At 39.9% G+C, this 24,790-nt stretch overlaps 4 protein-coding genes across 4 annotated transcripts; 2 read left to right on the top strand and 2 right to left on the bottom strand.

The window, feature by feature from the left end:
* Positions 1-351: 351 nt before the first annotated feature.
* On the top strand, positions 352-2,680 carry LOC129769620 (regulator of nonsense transcripts 3A). The gene is made up of 2 exons (XM_055772001.1): positions 352-767; positions 826-2,680. Exons 1-2 carry the CDS (start codon positions 564-566, stop codon positions 2,623-2,625), a joined length of 2,004 nt encoding a protein of 667 aa, XP_055627976.1. The 5' UTR covers positions 352-563; the 3' UTR covers positions 2,626-2,680.
* On the bottom strand, positions 2,607-11,381 carry LOC129769619 (exocyst complex component 6). The gene is made up of 2 exons (XM_055772000.1): positions 9,621-11,381; positions 2,607-3,330 (listed from the first exon to the last, which is right to left on the bottom strand). Exons 1-2 carry the CDS (start codon positions 11,268-11,270, stop codon positions 2,695-2,697), a joined length of 2,286 nt encoding a protein of 761 aa, XP_055627975.1. The 5' UTR covers positions 11,271-11,381; the 3' UTR covers positions 2,607-2,694.
* A 5,173-nt stretch (positions 11,382-16,554) lies between these two features.
* On the top strand, positions 16,555-17,384 carry LOC129767784 (28S ribosomal protein S28, mitochondrial). Its single transcript, XM_055768969.1, has 3 exons — positions 16,555-16,910; positions 16,977-17,098; positions 17,161-17,384. The coding sequence occupies exons 1-3, from the start codon at positions 16,635-16,637 to the stop codon at positions 17,339-17,341; spliced, it is 579 nt and encodes a 192-aa protein (XP_055624944.1). The 5' UTR covers positions 16,555-16,634; the 3' UTR covers positions 17,342-17,384.
* Positions 17,385-17,429: 45 nt separating this feature from the next.
* LOC129767783 (enoyl-CoA delta isomerase 2) lies at positions 17,430-18,465 on the bottom strand. Its single transcript, XM_055768968.1, has 2 exons — positions 17,926-18,465; positions 17,430-17,875 (listed from the first exon to the last, which is right to left on the bottom strand). Exons 1-2 carry the CDS (start codon positions 18,322-18,324, stop codon positions 17,486-17,488), a joined length of 789 nt encoding a protein of 262 aa, XP_055624943.1. The 5' UTR covers positions 18,325-18,465; the 3' UTR covers positions 17,430-17,485.
* Between the last annotated feature and the right edge of the window lie 6,325 nt (positions 18,466-24,790).

A 24,790-nucleotide genomic window follows, 5' to 3' on the forward strand; every position in this document is an offset into this window, starting at 1 on the left:
ATTGAACCAAAATGTCAGTAAACCGCAGCAATATTGGGTACACTGGCAATATGAGGGATTTGACGTTTTAGTCGTACCCCTGGAAAATGTAGCCGATATTGGGCTTACGAATCTTGACAAATATGTTTATTAGTACGGTAGAAAATGACTATAGATTGGTAGCATTTACTAAAAAATTTCGTTATGTTTACTTCTTATTTCTCTCAGTGTAGACATTAATGGATTTGAATTTATTTTGAAATAATACACAAATAAATTTGAAAAAATGATCCAATAAAATAATTTTCGGACAAAATCATCATTGATTTTTCGTGCGATGGGTAATTCAAAAACCTATTCGAACCTTCCGAAATCAGCGTGTACCCAATTAGAATAAAAACAAAAAATATCAATTTGGCAGCAGTCGCTGCTGTTTTTGGCTAAACTTTCACATTTTTCTGGTGAAATTGTGCAGGAACTGCGTTTAGTTTTTGCGGGTTTCTCTTTTTTTTTTATCTCTCCTAACAGTGGTGAAACCAGTAGTGATCGCCTATTAGTAGCCGCGATAGGTGTTGTTAGCCACGATGGTGGAAGCAAAACAGAAATCCGAATCGACGGAACTCGGAGCTGTTCTGCCGGAGGCTGCTACTGGACCCACTGCGGTAACGAAGAATGGATCTCCGGCGCCCGGGCCTTCCGAACCACCAAAAGCGAGGGCGAAAAAAGAGGGAGGCAATAGCAAGCGGAACAAGAAAAACAAAAAGGATGTTGTGAAACCGCTGACCAAGGTGAGGAGAATCGGTGACCTGGTCGAATTATTTTATTTTGTGAGTTTTTTTTTTGAAGGTGGTTATACGCCGTTTGCCGCCATCGATGGATGAGGAAACTTTCCGCAAACAGATTGATCCGATTCCGGAGTACGACGATTTCTATTTCGTTTCTGGCGATTGGTCTTTGGGGAAAAATGCGTCGTCCCGAGCGTATATTAATTTCACGACAGCCGAAGATATATTTCTGTTTAAGGATAAATTTGATGGGTACATTTTTGTGGATGCCAAGGGAGTGGAGTATCCTGCGGTGGTAGAATATGCTCCGTTCCAGGAACTTCCCCGGAATCGCTCCCGGAAGAAAGATGTCAAATGTGGAAGCATCGAGTTGGATACGCACTTTATTGCGTTCAAAGAGGCACTGGAGGCGGAGGAGAAGGAGTCCGCTGGGAAGAGCAAAAGCAAGCTGGAGTACAGCTATAAGATTAAGGATGAGAAGAAAATTACGTCGACACCTTTGCTAGAATTTATCGCCCAGAAGAAGCAGGAAAAGCGTGAGGAGAAGCGCAAGAAGATGGAGGAGAAAAAGAAACAGAAAAAGGAGGATCGTCAGAAGAAAATTCAGCCATCGAAGACTGTCTCGGAAGTTATAAAGGAGGAGAAGGAAAACGATGACGATATTATGGTGCGCACGGTTCCTTCCAGGTTAGATCCGAATCATGGCAAGAAGGATGGCGCCAAGAAAGTTAACGAAAAGGGAGAGCCATCCAAGGGGGCAAAGGAAAAGGATAAACGACAGCGGAACCGAAAGGATAGGGAAAAAGAAAAGCCGAAGCTAGAAAAAGTTGTGAGTAATGTTGAACAGGAAAAGAATGTCAATCGGAAACAAGAACGGGACCGTCAACGCAGGGATAAGGATAAGGCAAAGAAACAAGAAGAGAAATCTGTGAAGCCACCGCCAGATGGCACCACCAACAAGGGCAAAGAGGATAGTCCCAAGCAGGAGAGCCAGGTGGAAAACAGCCCTACGGAAGATGTTCCTAAGAAGGAAGTTAAGAAGTACAGTGAACGCAGGAAGGAAACTCGCGCTCGAGCCGAAACGCGCCTTGCCGAGCTTGAAGAACGGAATGACGGGCCAAGTTCGATTACCAGTGAACACTTCAAATCTATTCCTAATATTCCAACGGTTGACATTAAGAAGAGTGTCCTCACGCCCCACGTAGCCCCGTTTATACCGAAAGAGAAGTCTTCAATAATCCTGGGAGAATCCTCCGTTTCGCTGCCTCCCGCTTTTCCCACAACAAAATGCACAACGGAAAAATCGCCACCCGGCGAGTTCGAAGCGGGCAAGAAGGAATCAACTCCGGCTATGGACACTCCCGCGGCAGACAGCAGCAGCTCCGAGAGAAAGCATGACTTCGACGAAAAGTTGAGAGGGGCGCGTGAGGCCCGGAAGATCCGGAACAAAGACAGACCTTCGATTGAGATCTATCAACCGAGGAAGCGTCTAGCGTCAGGAACGGCCGGAGGCACAAAAGAGGGAGGCACCAAGAGTGAAGATGAGAGAGTGAAAGAGAAAAGCGATTCGGATCGATCATCAGACAAAAGCATGAAGCCGGGAACCTCGTGTGGCAAGGAAACAGACAAACGGCACAAACTGACCAAAAAAGCGTCCGATAAGGAAAGACCAAGGGATCGACGCTACAAAAGGAAGAATTCAAGCGACGCCGAAATGGCCAAGGAAAAGGAATCGAATTCACGGAAGAACTCACGAGAAGAAGCTCCGCCAGTGGAACCAGCACCAATTCCGGTAAAACCGGACACTGAAAGCGTGGATAAGGTCATGGAACTGCTGGAGGGGGTTAATCTAGACGCCTAACTTATGGATCACTTTATTAATATGTATTCATAAATAAACGTTCAAATCCAGTAACTATTGTTGTTTCGCTCAACTCTGTCTTTCAGCTAATTGCTTCAACTGCCGAAGCACCGTCTCGAGCAACTTTTTCTTGTCTCTTTCTGATTTCGATTTCATCAGCGAAAGCATTGATTTTTTGTCCGCCTCGCGAAGTTTCTCCAGCACCACAATAATCGTCGAAGGATTCACCAATGAGTAACGATTCTCATCCTTCCCAAAATCATGCAAATAAGCACTCCAATCCTCCGATATTAGCAAATCCAGCAGTTGACGGATCTCGGCGAAATACTTGGAAAGATCGCCTTCCCTCAAGCCCGGCACCGGATCCGAAGCCGAGAACAGCTCGAACTGCATCAGATCCAGATTGATTTGGTCTAGCGCTCCGCCGGAAATTTGTTTGATCTCATCGGACAGTATCAGCTTGTAGATCCGGGTGGCGACATGTTCACACGCTTTCCGACAGGCAGCTTGTGCCACACCGGGCAGAATGTACGAAAAGCTCTGGAATGTGCTCTGCAGGAATGCAATCATGTCGGTAACGAAGGGTGACGCATGGCCGTAGCTTTCCGGCAGCAGCCAATCGTAGCCCTCCAGCTCCTCGAAGAACTCGTCCAGCTTCGAGCACAGCTTGGTGGACACCTGCTGTTCGGCTTCGGAGCGAGCGACCTGTGTGGTGGGAGGGAAAAAAAAGAGAGAATGATGAATTTAATTTGGATCTCGACTTACTTCAGGAATTTAGAGCCTATGATTGGTGATTATGTACCGTTTTTTAACGGATGCAATAAATATCTACAATCCATCTGATTTTCATATGAAGCAAGAAATGGAACAATAGCGGGTACAGTTCGAGCTCAATTTAATAGTTAATTGTGGTACATTTCGTACTTTCGCGTCACCAGAGCCGAAATACACTGGCCGATGACCCGCCGTCGGAAGCGGCGGCCTTTCGCAAATAAACCTGTGTTCCATCGATTGCCCGGTTAGTTTGAAACATAGGAGACGATCCATTTTTTTTTGTCTTTATTTAAGAGACTTTCAGCCGTAGGCTGGTTCGTCTCTGTCGCAAGAGAGCGTGAAATGTAAACCGGAATAACATCAATGGATGAACTCGGTGTATTCATAATGAATTCTACCAAATGTCTTGGAGGCGAATGAACTGCAAAGTTTAAAGCCTCTTAAAAATAAAGAAGCAAACAAACCAAATGTCTATAGTTGCGTGTAATCCGGAATAAGGTTGTACACATTCCACATTGTTTTCACGTGTAGTGTATTTGGGAATAAAGCCCCTGATTTTTGTAGCGTACAGCTATGCTGATCATACATGCAGTTTTAAGAAAAGCTTCGTACTAAAAATTCTCTCTGGCGCTTACGTCAAAATGTGAGTTTACGACAGTTTCACTATTATTCAAATTAAGGAGTGGCGAAGTAAATTAAAAAAAAATAAAAACAAATTCATGGCAGTTAAGGTGAAGGTGGAAGCTAGCCACAAATGGCTGCCACAATGGCGCTCATTTCTTTCATCTCCCTCCCTCACCCCTCGCCCGAAAATCAATAATTTTGCGAAACAGTGTGAAGAAAATGATAGTTTTCGCACACTTCCCATGAAGTAATATCAACCAAACTCTAATCGATTACTCACAAGATATTAAATTTTCATCTGCTGTCGCACTGTATAGTGAAAAACGTCGGAAAACTCGAGCAAGTGCTCTGAAAGTTAAATTTTCATTTTTCAATCCTCGGCAATGGTTTTGTTTGTATTGGTGAAAGCATCGTTATTTTTTCGACACTGATGCCAGACAACATCATCGAAACAGCTATCAAAACCACTCAATAAAATGTTATTCCTGAGTTATAGCGGTTCATGTTATGAAAATCAATAGGATAAAATTATGTTGATATCAATACAATCATTATTTTTACGTTTAATGGGTATATAATGTAAGTTTTAGCAACTTTAACATAGGGTAAGAAAATTGTATTGCAGAGCTCGGAACACTGCCACGGCTCCCTATGCTTTCAAAAACAATAAACGGAAAAGTATTACATTCAATCTAAATGTCTCGGCCAACGAAGAGAAGGGTTAAGACTCTCCAACGTGAATATGTGAAAACAATACGACCAACGAAGGAAAAAAATTGAGGAATTATCAGCATCGATACTATGCGGAAGAACTTGTTAATATCAAAATAGCCCCAATTCGCATGTGTTATAAATTTGCTCATGTTACGCTCGCGTATAATCAGAATTTTACTTCATATTCAAATGCACCTTCCATATATATTTATGTTTGCAATCGTTCATCGGAACATATCGTTCATACATTTATCTTCAGTATTGAATTGTTATTTTTTTCAAATGTATTCAAAGACTCGTGTCAATGAAGCGCCACACAGTCTGATAAGTGAATTGATCTATTTACATGTGCTTTGCTCTTCTCTCACAAACACTATTACCCCATTTTTACACGTGGGTTTACCTATACTACTACAATGGCTAGCTTCCACCTTCACCTTGTGGCCGTAATTCTATTTAGTCGACATTAAGGCAACATACGATCTGCGGCCGTTACACGCGCTCCACAGTATCTTTCCATCGAAGCAGAACAATGCGACAATCGTTTCCATCTCCATTACTGACGTGTCGAAAAATGTCGCCTTCTTTCCGTCTGCCAACGGATAGATGCGACTTGCCGTTCAGTGTAACGTCAATGGAATCTCGACTTAACACTATTTATCTGTGTTTTATTCCAATTTGAAGTTTTATGTCTCTAAAAAAAACTGTATAAAATGTATTAATTGTGTTGTCTGCAGAAATTGCCGGCGTTTTCTCATATTTTGACTAATTTCGGTGAAAACAAGGACGGATGGATAATGTCGGAGACATAACTGAAGACACGTAGGACTACACCAAGGGCTGTCAATTTGAATAATTCATCGAATATCCGAGTAGTTTTCCTGTATCTATTGGCAAAATTACATCTCCTACGCTCCCAAAAACATCGTTCCTAAACAAATAATTCAGGGATTATACTATTCAGCATATTTTGCAGAACTGCAACAAAAATTCTGAAATCGAAATGTGTTTGTTATAACTATAATAATGAACACAGCTCTCGCTTTTGAAAAATTTCTTCTTTTCATCCAGCTTACAATGTGTTGTACTTTGACGCCACTTTCAATTCGGAAACTGTGCACGAATTCGTAAAAAACTGATTAATCGATCGGAAAGTCCCAACCAACAATAAGCTGTTTTTGAGCTAAATCAACAGAAATTCTCCCCAAACAAAAACCATTTTTTAAATTATCATTTCGGATATCACTTTAGAATGCATCGAACTGTTGTATGGAATTGTATTGTAATAAATTTCTTTGTGAAAGGTTTGGTGGCCCTGGAAAGCGCCAATGGATTCGCGAGAACAAACTTCCGTATATCGAAATTTGTGTCTTTACTTTGCCAATGCACTCTTCTAGACAACCTGAAGGCAATTTTTCACCAGTATCATCACTGTGTGCTGAATGGATCGATTACACGAAAACGATGGGTGACGGTTATCCGTTGGATGACAACAAAATAAAAACTCGCTGGCCGCTGCTACCACTACTAGCTGCTGATAACCATATTCGTGGTTATGCTGGAACGGTGACCTTAGCGTATGAGTTCTGCTTCGCGGTTAGAACATAAATGACCTTTTCGAAAAGCAACTGCAACTTTTATTTGATTCGTCTGGCGGTAGAATCACAAGGGCTTACGCTTCAATGTTTTGCTTGTATTCAAATTATATTCCGTTGTTACTCTGGTTGCTTCTTTCGGTCGGAACCATTTGTGGATCACAAATTGAACCAATCAAAACGTGACACATAGTGCGTTCGGATAATGCTTAAGATTTCACAATCATTCAATTGTTTATCTGAAGAAAAATAAAATGTCATTCATTGTGATAGATGCGTAAAAATATCTCCTATCAATTGATGCAAACATCTTTGCGATCTATTATGAAAGGCTCGAGTTGTAAGGATTCGAAATCATTTTTTTTTGCTATTTATCAAAATCTATCATTTTACCAGATTTTTCCGTTTTGTTTTGAAAAAGTTGTGGAGGATGGAAGCCGAGAGAAGAATTTTGATTTTGGACACCCACATTGAAAATTCGGCTTGGTCAGAATGTGGCTAAATCGTCCCGGTTGAAACGTTTTCGTAAACATACAACTGTTGTTCGGATGAATCCAGTGTTTGGATTTCGATCAATATCGAATGATACACAATGTATCATGCAAGTTACCTTTCACGAATATATCAACAAACATTAGTGGATCGTTCAGATACTTGTATGAATGACAGTAATCACTTGTGTTACATCCAGGGCTCTGCATAGTCATAGTCAACTGAGGATAGTCAGCTGACGATCTGACTGACTATATCCGTATTCAGTCGGAAATGACTTTTGGCTTCTTCACGCAGTTTCTCCGCCAAAACGATTAAACAGTCAATCGGGCGTTTAGCCACTTTCCCCCTCTACAACATCTCATTTCATTCTTCCCAGTGAAATCTAGATCAAGATGTCAAAAGGGTCTATCTTCTCTGATCGATGCTCTTCATCGACTTCTCTTTCGATAATCACGGCCTTTCAGACAGATTTTGCTCCAGTTTTGCTATGTAGTTTGATAAACGAGGTTCTCTTTCCCACTAGTTATCGTCGAACACATCAAGGAAATGTTGGTTATACTGAGTTATTCATGAAAGAGAAAGTAGATGAAGAGAATCGATTATAGAAGATATGCCCTTTTGACATGTTGATCTAGAAATTGCCTTCATTGCATTTTGAAGTGCGTTCTCCCAAAACTAATTCGTTCCTCTCTCTCCCATGTATCATTATGCATGCATCGATGTTTGAGTTCAACGTGGTTTGACATACGCTACAGGGGAGCTAGATTTTTTTGTATCGTACACGAGAATTACTCGCACGTATAAAATAGCGTGCAGTGTGTGTGCGCGCTATTTTACTCGCTTTTTACTAATCATGATAATTCTAACGCGAGGACCTTTATCGCATTCGTTGATTTGAGTCCACGATGGGTAGACAATAAACCGTCCATTGATGGGGTAACTACTTTTTTGCATCAGAAATCAAGTTTTCGTAATACGTAATAATAATATAAGCGTAATAATAATACAAGCGTAATGCATACGCTTGTAACAATTTCGTTCCTAGGGGGTAGAAATGTGGATTGAAGTTAGTTTAATGAAGAGGCAGATTTGTTAGAATAACCACTGACTGGACTAGTTCATCAGTCATCTTCGCTAGTCAATTCATTTTTTGTTGACGACGACTGCCGAAGCAGTTCTAGTCAAAGCGATACTACTGAGAGTAGAGTCGGTCTTCATTTCACACCTTCGAAGATTTCGGCCCTACCGTTATCTATTACTCATAAGAGCACCGCATTGATTCGTGAACAGTTTGCTAGACATCAAGCTTCGTTTAGGAAAAGCATAAACTGATACTCGGTTGAGTGAAATATAAGATAAGCATGATTCCTTGCTGTGATAGATGAGAGCAACCAAACGACCACAAAGAGTTAAACAACTCTTTTGAAAAAAAAATGTTTTGGTAACCCTAAAAGGTTCGATGGTCGAATGGTATAGTAGGAACAGTTAAATATGGATTGATGATTCATTATTATCCACACGAGAACAATTCACAACAAATGGGTAGAACAAATGTATGAGAAAATTGGAATGCTTTCTATTTTTGTTAATTTAAACCGTTTATGGATCAAGGAATCATAATTTACAGCACATCGAACAAATTTCTGATTTTTCGATTCGATTGTGAACCATCAAAATTCATTCGTAGCGAGAATATTTATTAACGTTATCATAAAATGTTGAACCGTTTTCTGATTTGGCGCCCCTACTGAAAGGCGTAGTCCTACGTCATAAAAAATTGGATTAAATTCAAATGCTTCGGTAACACTCTGCCTAGAATGCTTGGCGCTCCCTAATATGCAAGTACAGTGGAACCCCGATTATACGCGGAATAGTGTAGCAAGATCCTCTCGGATAACGAAAATCGCGGATAACGCATTAAAAACCAAACATGAGGTGCAAACGCAAAAGGGCATTTCAGCATGAAAGCTATGTTTTATCAATAAAGGAATCATTAAACTATCCAGCTCAGAGGTCATGTATACCAGTACTTAGATAATGCGGATGCCAACAAAAAAGCGAGAGTCTACCATTTATTTTTTATTAATTTCGGGAAGCTCTATACTACTACTATGGAACTCGTTCGCAGTTCAATGATCAACAATCCTGCTAAACACAACCATAACAGCGGGTCGTTATACCACTTTCAAAAACTTATAAGTCCTTTCCAGGAATGCATACCTTCGGACAAAACCTTCACCGTTCAAATATTGCCGAAAAGTATTGCGAAAAACGGATTGCAATATTTTCACCATCGCCACTTTAAAATCGTTCAACATGTTGACTGTCACGCATGTTTGCAACGAAATCCCTGTTATCCAAATTTTTTGAAAATCCTTTGTAAGCATTCAAATCTTCGTCAAAAAAAATCCTTTGTAAGCATTCAAATCTACGCCATCCGAATACAGACGAAACGGCTCGTTCGAAACTCTCGGAGACAACCTAATGGCGGATGACGCGGCCTGATGAGAACTTTTTCTGTCGTCCAAATACGGGTAACGCGACAGTCGCCGGTACATCAATTTTCAGCGATAATTTCCAATTCTCAGCGAGGTTTCCAGAAATCTGAGGAACGGTCTTAGCTCCCCAAAGAATGCGATATCTTTATTATTGAGGAAGATTCAATTTAAATCATTTAAATGAAGTTCATGAACTGTTTAAAAAGGCTTGAAGAAAAAAAACGACACTTTTCTAGCGAATGCTACAATTTTGAGATACGGTCAATTATTTGGATGAATCCATCTACTTACTCACCTGAAACATCGCCGACGGCGTTTGGGTCATGCTCTGGCTCGTTCCTGTCATCTTGCATACGAAGCTATCCAGAAAGGGTCCCGCCTTCTCCAGGTACTGGGTGTCGATGATGATTTGAATGACCTGCATTAGTGCAAGACTTGGGCTGCGGAACACCGCCGAAAGGCACCCACTGAAACTACGTGTCAGCAACAGGTTTGCCGCCTTTCGCACCATCGCGGCAATTTCGTTCGGCGAAAGCGTCAGCTCTTCGGAAAATTTCATACAAGCGTACATAAATTCCATCGCCTGGTGGTACACCTCCGGGACCATCCGAGAGAAGGGAAACTTTTTCGGAAAATCTTGCGCTTCCAGCTGTTCCGAGTGGAAGGGGAAGCGCTCCAGCACGGCATCGTATTCTTCCTGTGTGCACGCTTCCAACGGTAGGAAGTCACTTCTATCGAGGATGTCGCGGAACTCGTTGACCCAACGCTGGAGCAGAACTTCGTTGTAGTGGTCGCGCATTTCTAGCAGCAGGTCCCACAGCTGGGAGACGGTATAACCGTAGTTTTTGAGAGTTGTGATGCTAAGCATTATCAGATTTTTGATGCGCAGGAGAATGTTAGGGTCCGTACAGGAAGAAGAGGACATGCTGAGCACGTTCACAGCTCTAGTCAATGATGAAGACCAGAGGTCATCCAAGTATGTTTGGGTAACAATTTCACCCCCAGTATTCATAACGTGGTCTTCGACCACAAAAAATCCAACAATAGAATAAATATACGTTTTATAGGCCTCGAGATTATCGTGCATTGTTTGTGGGGCTTGTAGAACAAGTTTCGCTTGATCCCTTCTTTGCTTGCGGTAATCCTTCTCAAAATATTCCTTATCATTCAGAACGGTGTAGATATGCAGACATCGATAAATTGGGGAAAAGTCTATTAAATCCTGGGCATTGACATCTTCCTCATCGTCAATGCATTCCCCATTCAATGCAATTTGCTTGTACTCGGCTATGATCGTGTCTAAATCACGTTTCTGGAGCTCTTTCGTGTGCTTCATAGCAATCTCTCCGATTCTGGGGGAAAACTTTCTAATATTTTCAAGAAACTCACGAAAATCTTCTTCGGATGATTTCTTGATATTTTCTTTTAGCTTCGGAATTGCCTCTCTCATTTGTTGTGAGAATCGATATCCGGATACTTTCGCCAGATATTCATTCTCGAGCACTTCCAGCGTTTTCAGTGCCGGATAATAACGCTTTTCTTTCACCTGTTTCAACAGCTTCGAGTAGCACTCCAACACTGGCAGACAGCTGGATAGACCCTCGATCGCACCGGCAATGTTCCCCTCAACCTTCCTCGCCTTAACCAGGTCATTTCCTTTGGCAATGACACCAGCGGATGCGCTCGCCAAACCCTGATCTAGCGCCTGCACTTCTTGGTTCAATCCTTGGGCCTGAGATTTCACCAGCAAAAGTTCTCTTATCGAATCGATAAATCCCTGGTAGTAGAGGTTGCAAATCCGCTCGATATCCTTATCGTGGGATCGAATTCGTGTCTCAAGCTGTTCCGCAATCTGATCGTGGCAATTGCCTTCCAGGATGGTGCGAAAGGTGGGTCCCCAGTAGTCGTCCACCGCTTCAATATCTTGCATCGATATGCTGGTCATTGTGATCGACAAAAACCGTTCTTTTCACTGGAAAACTGTATTTTACATCCGAGGTAAGTAAGCAAAACACTCAAAACACTGCCGAAGTAGTGGGTGTGTGAATTACTAGAGACGTCGGTTAATCGTTCGATTAATTCAAATAATCGAATATCTGAAATTATAATCGAGTAATTTTGTATCGAATAATTAAAAATCAAAATATGAATACATCGAATAATTGTTAATGTAATCGCGATTAATAAAAAAAGGAATATTTCTAAAGTTAATGCATTTTTCATTTAAGAATTAGGATACATCAATTTTTTTTATCAAACCATCCAACATAGACAACCCGATAGACCACGTGACCAGAATGACAACATGATACGTGATTATTACAAGAAATAAATATTCGCTCGATTAATCGAACATTGAATGACAATTATTCGAGTGAATCGAATATTGTAAAATGCCTCAACGATTAATCGATAATCGAATAAGTGAAAAATTTAGACATCACTATGAATTACGTTATACAAGCTGTCAAAACAACAGAAGCAGCACAGCTGATGACTATCGATGATAATCATTAATGTTCTTCGAGAACCCTTCAGAAATATTTTTTTTATTTTTATATTTGTTTTTCAACAATGAAAGGATGCCAAATTTGCCGACATGTTCGGAATTTTACTGATTTAATTTTCGTTGCCAATTCTATTCTGTTGCAGACTGCAGGGATGTGGTAATTCTCTTCTGGTTTGGTTTAGTTTCCTGCACTAACAACCTCTTTTTTTAGACATCATTTTGCGATTTTAACGGTTAAAAAGGTAGCTGGCGGATATTTATACACATCAACATTTTCGTAGCAGACTTAAAAAAAATCATCTGGTATCTCTGGAGGTGATGACGTTTACTCTGGCAAATGCCAAAACGGCCGAAAACCATATTTCTCAATGGTTTTCATCGAGACGGGTCTATGGTACTAGGTGAGGCCGTTTCGTCACTAAGTTGGTTAGGAGAGCGGTATATGAAAACAGTACGGAAGAAAGCAGAAGGGAAATTATTTGCTTGAAGCGTGAAAGAGACAGACTGATCAGGAACGAGCTTCGGCACTAGCGTATTGTGTTTTGTTTACAAACAAAACACAGTAGACTTCCAAGATGACTGAAGAGTGGTTTTAGCAAGTTGGTCCACCTTAGGATATACTTCTACGCGCCTTGGTTTTCATTAGCCGATAGTTTTAGACGTTTTCAGACAGACTTTTCCAGAGCGTGTTTTTGAAAAACTCAACTTTTACAGTAAAACTTTTGAATGTTTTACAAAAAGATCAAAAGGACTCGAAGGAATGTATATTTCCTGTTCTAAATATCGATTATTGTGAAATGCGAAATTTTCTTACATTTCAAATTGAAAAGCCTTGCGTAATTTCGGTTGATTTTATTGTTTAAAACTATTATTTTTCAGATGCCAGAACCAACCGGAGATGTGGAATCCTTTGCATTCCAGGCTGAGCTCCTCAGCTGATGTCGCATATCATCAACTCGTTCTACCCGAACAAAGAAATATTCTTGCGTGTATTGATCACCAACTCTTCGTGTGCTCTCAACAAAATTCGTTATAAATCGCTCATCGAACCCCTAAAAGCGGCAACTCAGCAGCGGCAAGAAGCTGTTTATCAAGCTCATTTTTAACAAGGAAGCTGTAACTCTGACTAACATCGATACTTGTATCGGAATGACCAAAACCGATCTGGTTAATAACCTTGGTACGATCGCCAAATCCGGAAGGTAAGCGTTAATGGAAGCTTTGCAAGCCGGAGCCGACATATGGAAGATTGCTAGCAACTGTTTCCATTTGCAGGATGCTATCTTTAAAGATTATTATAATAAATTGAGAATTTGAGATGTAAGCGTTAATATTTTTTATTTTCTTTATTGTTTCTTCGCTTTTTTTACTCTTTGGCTCATCTTCATGGACAAATATTGCATTTTGGAGTAGGCTGGAACAATCCAATAAGAATTTTCTTGTACATCCTTAGCATATTTGAGAAGTGCCTCACGAGGATCTTGATTATCTTCCACTCTCTTGTTCAGACCAAGATTCTTGATTACATACGACATCAAAGTGCCTCCGGAACCGGCAACACGCTTCCTTTGTACAATGGTATTGGGCAAATTCGGTCGTTTGGATTTGACAAGAACCAAACGATCCTTCTTTAACTTCTTCCGATGAGAGCGAGACTTCTCCTGACGGAACATTGAAAACGCGTGAGGAGTAATGATTTGAGCGGCTCCGATCACTCCCGCATCTTTTCCGGCGATAGTTACGATCCACGCAAAGCTTGGCTCCCCTTCGCAACTTCGGATGCCAAAGAGTTCGAATTACATGTGAATCAGTAAATGGAATAATTGTTCCGAAGGTGACTGGCGGAAAAAAACTTTTGTTTTTGTTTTGATTTCATAGTTGTATGACAGTTGCGATGAAAGTTCGTCATTCACTGCCCTTCAGGATTTAAGGTGAACGGGTAGAATGCAAAATATTCGAACTCGATCGGATTGTGAAATCCAATCAATCCAATCGCCGATCGTGAACCGGAATGAGGGTGCATATTTCGGGCACTCTCAATGTCTTGGAAATGAAGATGGTGGAGTTACGAGCGACATAGCATGCTCTGCCATACTAATTTTTCACATCGTGACGACAATATTTGTGTTTATATTTAATTGCCTTCCACATGAATGTGAAAATGCTATTTTCAATAAGTGTTTTATCGATGAAGAACATACATTTAATTGAGGTTCCCGCAGATTAAAAGCATAATAGCGTGCAATGAAATCACTTCGAAAAAGACCAATAAAAGTGATATTTTAGTGAGATGCGTTGAAGATTATTGATTCACTTGTGAATTTTTATTTTCAAAGCGCGTTATTCCACCTGAAAATCTTTTGCCATTTTCTTTCCACTGTATTGTTCTATGGGCAGAGACAAACATAACAAAATAAAGACGGCTCGAATCGGACGAGTCCTTCTTCGGGTTTTGCGCTTAGCAACACGTTTGGCCTTCCACTTTTATTTACAAAGATCATCAAGGCATTAAATATTTCTAGTTATTTCTAAAGAGTGTCCGGAATATGAAGTTGTCAGAAATATGATTCAGAACGGTATTTTCTTTTTAATGGGGGAATGCTAGTTAAGAAAGTCAAGATTTATTAAACACTTTCACATCTTCTGCATCTTGTCGGTTTGATTCACGTACTTGATTGAAATGTGAAAATTCGTGTGACACTACAGTGAACTCTTATTTTGTTGTATTCGAACTTAATTTTGTTGTATTCGACACTCAGTGGCGTAGCGTAGAGGGGGCGGTTCGCCCCGGGTGTCACGCATAACTGAGACAAGTATATTATATTGAAAAAAATCATGAATTTGAATGAAGCTAACCGGTTACTACTTATGTTATTATCTAACAAAACAAGTCACTATAGAAAAGTCCAGGTTATAGAATCTTTCTTGTTTTTTTATGTTCATTATTTCGTCATACTACATCGTTCATTTCTGTAATGGGGTGTAAATTCAAAGTCTCGAGAACAAGGGGGTTACGTTCGGAGTACAATGTTTTGAGCGTTAATATCTCTCTACCGGATGAACGAAGTGGTATGAAAACAACATTATTCGAAAGATAAAAAATCTACGAGAGATGTTTTTTGTTTTTACTTATTGATCATAAAAACTTGCCTAGCGCTGTCAGTTTCTTTTACCGCCGTGATGAACGGACTTACAAAATCGTTAGCTTGTGAATGCACCCAAGATTTCGCACTTATGTGGGCAGTTAACTAGGTGTTCCCGTGATGATTTTTTATATCACCGGAAAGATATTTCGGATGTACGGAGGATTGAATATCTTGTCTTGATGATTTGAGTGTCGAGACCTCAAACGAAAGAATATTATTTCGTATATATTTGAACAGAACGTAAGACAATTCCAAGGGAAAACAGAATATCCATTCATCCATTTATTGAGAATTGATTTAGATGCAACTTCAAACAAATGATTACTAAGCTACAATGGTAGGCTTACGTTAATCTTGCAGTTATATCACAGATATAACCTACTCCTAGTTTTTTCGTTTTGGGTGGGAAAAGCAGCAGATTTGTTTCGACAACTCTTTGGGCTTATGAGGACAATATGATTTTGATAATAGCGAATTCGTTTTTGTTCAGTTTCAACCCCAGTGTTGCACTAACTGCTGTCAGAACGTTTCTTTATTTACTCAGTTTACGAAAACTAAGTATTGTTGGAGGGGTGACACCCGCCCAGGGTGCCATCCGGTCATGCTACGCTACTGTCGACACTGAACTATTTCTTTTTCATCCGACAACTCAAATTTCTCAAATTTCTGTATTCGACATTGAACTCAAATTTCTTTATTCTTCATTGAACTCAAATTTTTGTATTCGAAGTCATATTTCCGTACTCGACACTGAACTCAAATTTCTGTATTCGACAATGAACTCAATTTTTCGAACTAGACACTGAGCTCAAATTTCTGTATACGACATTGAAGTCATTTTTTTTTGTATTCGACATTGAACTCGAATTTCTGTGTTCAACATTGGACTTATATTTTTGAACTAGACACTCAAATTTTTATATTCGACACTAAACTAAAATTTTCGTGCTCGACACTGAACTAAAATTTTCGTATTCGACACTGAACTCATATTTCTGTATTGGACACTGCACTCAAATTTCTGTACGTACACTGAGAGAAATAATTAGTAAATATAACGAATTTTTTGGTAAATACTACCAATCTATAGTCATTTTCGACCGTACTAATAAACACATATGTCAAGCAGAACCATGATTCGGAAGCCCAATATCGGCTACATTTTCTCGCCGAAAATGCACGTATCAGAATTATATCCTTATTATACCTCCGTATTGCCTTATGGGAACAATGAAAATGGTTAATACGCGCTTTTCTCACCAGTTTTCAGATATGACAATATCCAAGCTTACTAATGTTATCGAGTAAAATATACTAATCTCTGGTAGGGATGCGGGTTTGTTGACAATATGTACAAAAAATTTGTACATTCTACTAATTTTGCATTACCAAATGTATTTAGTAGTTTTCGACCGAGGATTTTTCTAAAAGTACGCAAATCTACCTAATTGTCAGTAAATTGGCCCACCGATAGTGTGGATATAACGGGATTACTCTCTATGAGGCCCTTTGGAAACGATTCACAATTAGATGTGAGCAAACTGCTAAGAATAAAACTACTAAACGTACCCTAAACGTCAGATTCATTAAATGTTTACCAAATACTTCTAATTTATCCTACATTACTGCTCTGTTGTATAACACAAACATTAAAATGATTAACTTCATCAAGTTGTCCTCACAGTTACCGAAAAATATTGACTTAGTAAAGTTCCGTTATGCCTCATGCGTAATAGTTAGATCATTCAGTGACGCAAAGAATCCTTCAGAGACCGGCGAAGGTCATGCTCAGCAGGAGCAGTTGGAACCGCCCAAGTTGGGTGGATTCGCGAAAGCATTTCAGAAACATACCTCACCAAAAACTGATACTGCAGTTAGTGAACCATCGAAACCATTTTCCACATTACTGAGACAGTCTAAGTTCATTGACGTGAGATCAACACTTTCAATCATAATTAAGAATTGTTCAAATATGTATTCTTTACTTTCATTACAGTTGGGAGATCCGGAGAACAGGATAGTCGTCGGGAAAATATTTCATGTTGTAGAGGACGATCTATACATCGATTTCGGCTGGAAGTTCCATTGTGTTTGCACAAGACCAACGAAAAATGCGGAGTAACACATTTGTGCGAAAATATTTAACATTTTGATTGCAATTTCAAATCGTATTTCCACAGAGAATATGTCCGCGGGGCTCGGGTTCGATTGCGCGTCCGTGATTTGGAGCTTTCAACACGATTTCTTGGATCCGACAAAGATTTGACATTATTAGAAGCGGATTGTCAATTATTGGGTATCATTTCATCTCCGGTCAGAGGTAAACGAACACGAGTAGAGGAGGAGCGAACGCAATCGTAAGTTTCAAAGTTTACTGTAAATATAGGGCATTTTAAATACCAGATGCCTGATTTAATTGCTTCATTCCGATAGAAATGAAAGAAAATCATGAAAATGCGTCCATCGAGGTCAACTATATTCTAAAAGAATGGAATGTAAGTGACGTTACATCTTACTTTTGCGCGACATAAAATTCACAATCGCTTGCATAGCTTCCTCAGTAAACCATCGTTTGGCCAGTACTTGCGCTTCGCGCTCATTAGCTTCCTCGAGTTTATCCGACTCAAATTTCCTCATAAGCTGCTTTGTCGCTTTGATGGATCCAACAGGAAGCTTCCCGTACTGAAGAATCCTCGGCCAAAGCTTCGATTCGAAATCTTCGCGCTTGAACAGTTCCGCAACAACGTTGAATTCCAATGCTTCTTGGGCACTCATGCGATGGTTCAGTAGCAGCATTTCCGACGCCTTACTGCGGCCCATCAGCTTGGGAAACGTGTACGAAGAACACCCCTCCGCACAGAGCCCCAGAGCAGTGAATGGCGTGTGAATATAAGCCTGAAACAAATTTCCCTTATTCAGATGCTAGCATGCTAGTCGCATTTTACCGTATCGGCCATATATAAAACATCGCATAGCACTGCCGTCGTTGCAGCGACTCCGATTGCCGGCCCGTTGAGGACGCCGATCAGCAACTTGTTGAACGAATAGAAGGCTCGCACCATTCGGGTCAAATGGCTGTTGGAAGATTCCAGCCGCTCTTCGATCGTCTTATCGCTGGACATCAGAGCACTGATGTCATTGCCGGAGCTGTAGAAATCTCCAACTCCCGTCAGGACCGCCACCGTTACGCTTTCATCCTCGTCTGCAGCGTTTAGTTCATCTGCCAAGTCGCTATAAGCTTGCAAGTTGATGGCATTTTTCTTGCGGGGATTATTGATGCTTATCCGCCGCACAGATCCGAATTGTTCGATCAGCAGATGAGCTGGACGCAGTCTTGCGGCCATGGCGCGTTATCACTGTTTGCAAGTTGCAAACTTATGACCGGACGTTATCTTGCTTTGTGTTATCTAGCTTTCGCCCCTTTTCTGTTGATTCGAGGTGACTGAGCAAAACATTTACGTGTATTTTGTTTTGATGCAATATGAGCTACAAAACAAAATAATTCAGGGATGCCAGAAATTTGTTTCAAGATTCATAAGTAATTTCTATGGAATGGTTGCGAAGATCGGGGGTAGCGAAGACTTGATCGTTCTGCACCAGGTACTCTTCTGGTCCATCTGGTGTTACTTTATTGTCAATTATTTTGTATGTGTGATAATCGCGAAAACCTATCATTACCTATTTTTACGTAGGTTTCTACGCTTTTTCCACTAACGTCTTTCAGTAATGGTGCAAATCAGAAAACATACATACTTTTTTATGAAATTGTATTAATGTATATATATGTTCGGATAGAATTTAGGTGAACTATATTTTTTTAAGCTTGTGGTACAAACAGCTCAAAAACTGAAATTTATTTAACGTGAGTATTGTTTTACAAAGTATTCATAAAGAACTCACATGAGTAGTCCACGTTTTTTCCTGCTACGTAACTATCAACCAAACCTCTACGAACGTTTAGTGCGGTAACTGATAGAGTTAATAGAATTATTCATTAATTCGTAATGATCATTTTATAATTGATATTAATGTTATACCTGTCTTACAATCGAGTTCAGTTTAATGCAATTTAATAATTTCGAGAAAAAATATTAAGGAAATTCACGTCTCTACAAAACACTTTGTTTTCTTATAGTTCAATCCAATTGTTTCCTATGACATGAAAATTTGACAGTACTGCTTGTTTATACGCGGTGCTGACTACAGGGATGTATATTTTGATGTTGGTCCGGGTGGTACCTCAACAATATAGGTACCCATATTTACAGATTTTTGAAATTTCAATAGTTTGCTTGAATGTTTATCTCAGTCAAGATTGGTCAGCAGTTGATTTTGATGTTGATGTTGAAGTCATTTCCGGAAAAAAGTGGAAACATGATTGTTCGGACCATCCGTTAACTTTGAAAAATCATAAATCAAACCCAAAAAAAATACCTCTCTGATTTTTGGATATGTTATATAAAAAAATAAATACAGGGGAACTCGATATAACGTTCATTCCGCTTTCAAAATTGTACGTTATTAGAATCTAGGTCATCGAAATGTATCAATTACATGGTTTAGCTATGTAAATCTGATACAAAGACAATTTTATTTATATGTTTTGAAACATTCGAATAACTGATTCGACACAGGTGCGCTGAACTAGAGCATTCATAAAAGTGGGCAAACCATGAAAATATTTTCGACTGGACAAACCAAAATCACTTACCTTAACATTTTGGCGTCCGGCGACACCACAGTGGTTACGTACGAAAACTAGCGTCTGAATGCCGCCGACACCACAGTGGTTACGTGCAAATTGACAAATTTTGATTGGTCCCGATTATATATTATTACTGATTTCGACTTAGCTCTTGACTTTTTTAATACGAATATGGTAAGTTTCTTTGAATTTTTTGTCCCTCTACGACCAGTGAGGATCAACTCAAGAGCAAAGTTGTTTAATAATGATATTGAACGCAATAAAGGGTGTGTCACATCGAATTGCATCACGGAAAAAACGCTGTAGAAATTTAATTTTCAGGAATTATATCTTCAGCTTTCGCTTATAATCAGATAAGAGTGTATAGATCACGTTGGCCATGCTTCACTGTAAATTTTTCGTAAATTTGGAAAAATGTCGTCGAACGAAAAAGAGCGTCGTGAATTAATCCTGTGCACTCATTTCGAGAATCCGGAGTTGTCACATCGGGACATCGGTAAGATGCTGGGAATCGTCCAATCCACGGTCAGCAGAGTACTAAAACGATACTTCGAGAACCTAACCATCGACCGGAAGGTGAAGAACGGCAAAAATGGATGCTCCGTCAGTGAAAAAGATCACAAGCGCGTAGTTAAGCAGTTTAGACGTGATCCGAGAAGTTCGGTCCGGGATGTCGCCAATAAGCTGAATTTGTCAAGTTCATTCGTCCAGCGGACCAAGCAGCGGGAGGGCCTGCGTACATACAAGGCTCAGAAGGCTCCTAACCGCGACGAAAGGCAAAACATGGTGGGGAAGACGCGAGCCCGGAAGCTGTACACCGAAATGCTGACGAAGCCGCATTGCCTGGTAATGGACGACGAAACCTACGTCAAAGCGGACTTTCGTCAGCTGCCGGGCCTGTTGTTCTTCTCCGCAGAGGACAAATTCAGCGTTCCGGAGGAGATTCGCAAGCAGAAACTATCCAAGTTTGCCAAAAAGTACATGGTGTGGCAAGCGATCTGCTCTTGCGGAAAGCGGAGCGCCCCCTTCGTGATGACCGGCACGGTAAACGGGCAGGTTTACCTTAAGGAGTGCCTACAGAAGCGCTTACTACCACTATTGAAGCAGCACGAGGGCCCGACCATCTTCTGGCCGGATCTCGCTTCGTGCCACTATTCAAAGGACGTGTTGGAGTGATACGAAGCCAACGGGGTCACCTTCGTGCCAAAGGAAATGAACCCGTCCAACGCGCCGGAGCTTCGCCCAATAGAGAAATATTGGGCGATTATGAAACAGGCCCTCCGGAAGAATCCAAAAGTTGTCAAATCGGAGGCGGACTTCAAGAGAAAATGGATTTCTGTTAAAAAAAAAACTACAACCTGACGTTGTACAGAACCTTATGGACGGGGTAAAGAGGAAGGTGCGAACATACGGGCTTGGGCTCGAAGTATGAATAAAAAGAAAATGCCAAAAGTTGCTTAATAGTTTTTATTTTACTGTCTAAAATTTTCAAAAGGATCGGTCTACTGGGCGAATTTCTACAGCGTTTTTTTCCGTGATGCAATTTGATGTGACACACCCTTTAATTGAGGAAGATGTTGCGTACAGACTTCACTTCACTTCAAAAAATGAACAAGATCACATGTAGTTTAGAAGGTTACGTAACCGTGTAACTCATTTGATAAACAAGGCTAAACGTAACTACTTAAGTACTTTCATGGTATCTGCTAACTCTAGCAAAGAGATGTGGAAAAAAGTAAAGCATTTGAATGTTGTTAGTAGTTCTAATAACAGCATAAAGTTTAACAGTTCTACCGATGAAGTGAATGCATTTTTTGGTGAAAAATTCACTATAGACTGCGAATTACCAGCGATACCACTTGTGAACGCTGATGGTTTAAATTTTTCTCCTTTTAGTAACACGGAAATTTTGTCGGCTATCTTATCTATAACTTCTAATGCAATTGGCTTAGATGGAATTTCCTTAAAATTTATTAGGCAAATCCTGCCCTTCGTTATAGCCCCAATTTCCTATCTGTTTAATTTGATTATATCAAGTGGTAAATTTCCTTGGGCGTGGAAGATCTCAAAAGTAATTCCAATTAGGAAAAAAAAAAGCAACAGGCACAATTTTGAATAACCTTCGTCCCATTAGCTTTAAAACCAGGTTCAAGAGTATAGAAATCTATTTGACCTGCTCAGTCCCTACCAATCAGGACACAGTACATTTTCTTAATTGCTTAAAGTTCACGATGATATACACAAAATTTATTGATAGAAGAGGAGTTGCTTTCTTACTAATCATTGACTTTGCCAAAGCGTTTGACAGGGTTTCTCACGTCAAACTACTGAAAAAGTTATCCCACCAGTTCGGATTCTCTCGTAAGGCTGTAAATTTTATTAATTCTTATTTAAGTGCTCGTTCTCAGGTGGTTGCTATAGATGCTAAACTCTCTGCACCCATCAGTATATTATCAGGTGTACCTCAAGGATCAGTGTTGGGTCCAATTTTATTTTCTCTATTCATCAATGACCTTCCATCAGTGCTACAAACCTGCAGGATTCACATGTTTGCGGATGATGTTCAATTATATCATTATTCAATTGATGCATCTGTCGATGAAATGATTTGCTCAATCAACAATGATTTGAGAAATGTTTCGCTATGGTCATTAAGAAATCTTCTTCCAATAAATTCACCCAAAACGAAAGCCATGTTCATTTCCAGACGGCATTTACGTATTGAATTACCAAGCTTAGTAATTAATAATGATATTATTGAATATGTTAATAAGGTTTCTAATCTCGGTATAATTTTTCAGCGTGATTTAGAGTGGGATTCCCAAGTTAACTCCCAATGCGCGAAAATCTATGCCAGACTGAGACATTTGAGGCTTACGGCTTGTATGTTATCCATTTCAACAAAAGTGAAGCTTTTCAGTTCACTTTTGAGGCCACACTTTTTTTACGGACTAGAGTTAATTTTGAATGCCTCTGCTAGTGCTCTAAATCGCTTAAGAGTTGCCTTGAATCATTAAGAGACGAATGAACTCTCAGAGTTTAAAGTCTCTCTAATTCAATACCTTCCTTCCTTGAATCATTGCGTGCGTTGGGTTTTTAACTTATCAATATATGACAGCGTAAGCCACTTACAACAGCAGCTTTTGGGCAGTTCATTTTTTTATTTCATTAAAAGTTGGAAGTTGTGTTACCTTATTCAAAATTATCCATCAAGGTCCAAACTAACTCACTGAAAAGTTGCAACCATTCAGAAGCTCTCGAGTAAGACACTACATCGTACCGCAACATAACTCCTCTCACTACAGTAGTACCTTCTTCGTTCGTGCAATTACTTTGTGGATTCAGCTTCCAACCAACATTAAAACTATACAATCAGCTGCAAAATTCTATCGTGAATGTATGGAATGGATAGGCAGAAGGAATTTGGCAGAATGAAACGGACATCTATGATATATTTAGTTGTTTAATTGTTTATATGTATATTTAGTTGTAATCAGTTAATAGTTTTTTTCATTTGAAGTAATGTGGTTAGAACAACATAGACACCGATTGTAGAAATTTACAAGATAAGAAATCTTACTCTACAAGTATAACAATGAATAAATGAAATGAAATAAAAGTAGGCTCAGATGTGGGGCGTATTGACACCAATAGAAGGTGGATTTTATGGTTCCCGGAATAAATCGCCACAGAAAACGACTGCAACAGAAACCACCGCTTATAAAATGTGTAGTAGGCTATAAATATTGTGGCGCGGTATTGTATTTCAAAACAAGAATTAACCGGGCAAACGTATCGCCCCAGGCAAACGTAACGCCCCGGGCAGACGTATACCGTCCGACGCTCGCTAGAGCTCGGTCGGACATTGCTAAAGGATCGTATCCTATGTTTCAAACTAACCGGGCAATCAGTGGATCCCAGGTTTGCGTGCGAGACACCGCCGCTTCCGACGGCGGGTCGGCGGTGGACTCGGATTGCGTCATCTTGGCGGCATGGGCCGCCTCGATTCCTTATCCTCGCCAAATGGGGACTTCGTCCCCATTACATTGTCCTCAGAATAAATTTCGAAAAACGAGAACAAGAGAATAAATTTATAATAGAAATGTGAGGCACATGATGTTTTTCCCGCGCCAAATATTTCTAGCCTACTACACTTTTTCTAAGCGGTTGTTTCTGTTGCAGTTGTTTACTGTGGCGATTTATTCCGGTCACCGGATTTTATGTACCTTTAAAACTTTGAATCCGTAAACATATTCTGTGGAACTACTGTAAATCATGAAAAAGGCAATTTTATTTATATGTTTTGAAACATTCGAATAACTGATTCGACACAGGTGCGCTGAACTAGAGCATTCATGAAAGTGGGCAAACCATGATCATATTTCCGACTGGACAAACCAAAATCATTTACCTTACTAATGATGGAATTCGGAAGTTGGCAAACGCCTTCGAAATCGAGTTGAGTACGAGCGTACGAATATGAGTTTGAGTCAATTTTCTCACATTAGCACATACATTCACCATTTTTAGAGAAATAAAAACCATTATTCTGAAAACAGATACCAAACCTTTCAACTCTCATATGACACTATGACTTTATCTAAATAGAATGTTCCGAAAGCTTGTTTTCGACTTTCAAAAGAAGGGAAAAGAGATCTGCATGGTGGAGTACGATTACGGGTTTGAGTCACTGTAGATTGCAAACAGTTGAACTTGGTTCAGTTCCCTTACTGGCTAATTTAAGCACGAGTGCAGGACTTTTTGGAGCATCGGTGACCCTCTAATAGCCATGTAATTGGAACACTATTAACACTACATTGCCCAAGCAAGTCATTTTGACTGCTTTTCAATTTCAATTGGAAAAATAATTATGACACAATTTCTTAAAAAGTTGTGGCTTTTTGTACAACTTATTAATATGTTTATGCGTTAGCAGTCAACATGACTTGCTTGGGCAATGTAGTGTTAAAAACCACGTTTTGAGTTTAGGGGCATTGAAGTTTGTCTGAAGCATTTCTGAGTTCTCCAAATCAAATCTATTGCTTTTCATACTATTCCATACAAGTATTGGGTGTTCAAACTGTCTCTGCAGAAAAAAAAACAAA

Source organism: Toxorhynchites rutilus, chromosome 2 (genome assembly GCF_029784135.1).
Source record: "Toxorhynchites rutilus septentrionalis strain SRP chromosome 2, ASM2978413v1, whole genome shotgun sequence".
Classification (NCBI taxonomy): Eukaryota; Metazoa; Arthropoda; class Insecta; order Diptera; family Culicidae; genus Toxorhynchites; species Toxorhynchites rutilus.

Bases quoted from the DNA above. Each gene is read 5' to 3' on its own strand.
- LOC129769620 (XM_055772001.1), top strand. From the start codon at position 564: ATGGTGGAAGCAAAACAGAAATCCGAATCGACGGAACTCGGAGCTGTT. The intron at 768-825 runs GTGAGGAGAATC...TTTTTTTTGAAG, and splicing joins TTGTGAAACCGCTGACCAAG to GTGGTTATACGCCGTTTGCC.
- LOC129769619 (XM_055772000.1), bottom strand. From the start codon at position 11,270: ATGACCAGCATATCGATGCAAGATATTGAAGCGGTGGACGACTACTGG. The intron at 3,331-9,620 runs GTGAGTAAGTAG...CCCACCACACAG, and splicing joins CGCCGTCGGCGATGTTTCAG to GTCGCTCGCTCCGAAGCCGA.
- LOC129767784 (XM_055768969.1), top strand. From the start codon at position 16,635: ATGATTAACTTCATCAAGTTGTCCTCACAGTTACCGAAAAATATTGAC. The intron at 16,911-16,976 runs GTGAGATCAACA...CTTTCATTACAG, and splicing joins GACAGTCTAAGTTCATTGAC to TTGGGAGATCCGGAGAACAG. The intron at 17,099-17,160 runs GTAACACATTTG...GTATTTCCACAG, and splicing joins AGACCAACGAAAAATGCGGA to AGAATATGTCCGCGGGGCTC.
- LOC129767783 (XM_055768968.1), bottom strand. From the start codon at position 18,324: ATGGCCGCAAGACTGCGTCCAGCTCATCTGCTGATCGAACAATTCGGA. The intron at 17,876-17,925 runs GTAAAATGCGAC...AATTTGTTTCAG, and splicing joins TTTTATATATGGCCGATACG to GCTTATATTCACACGCCATT.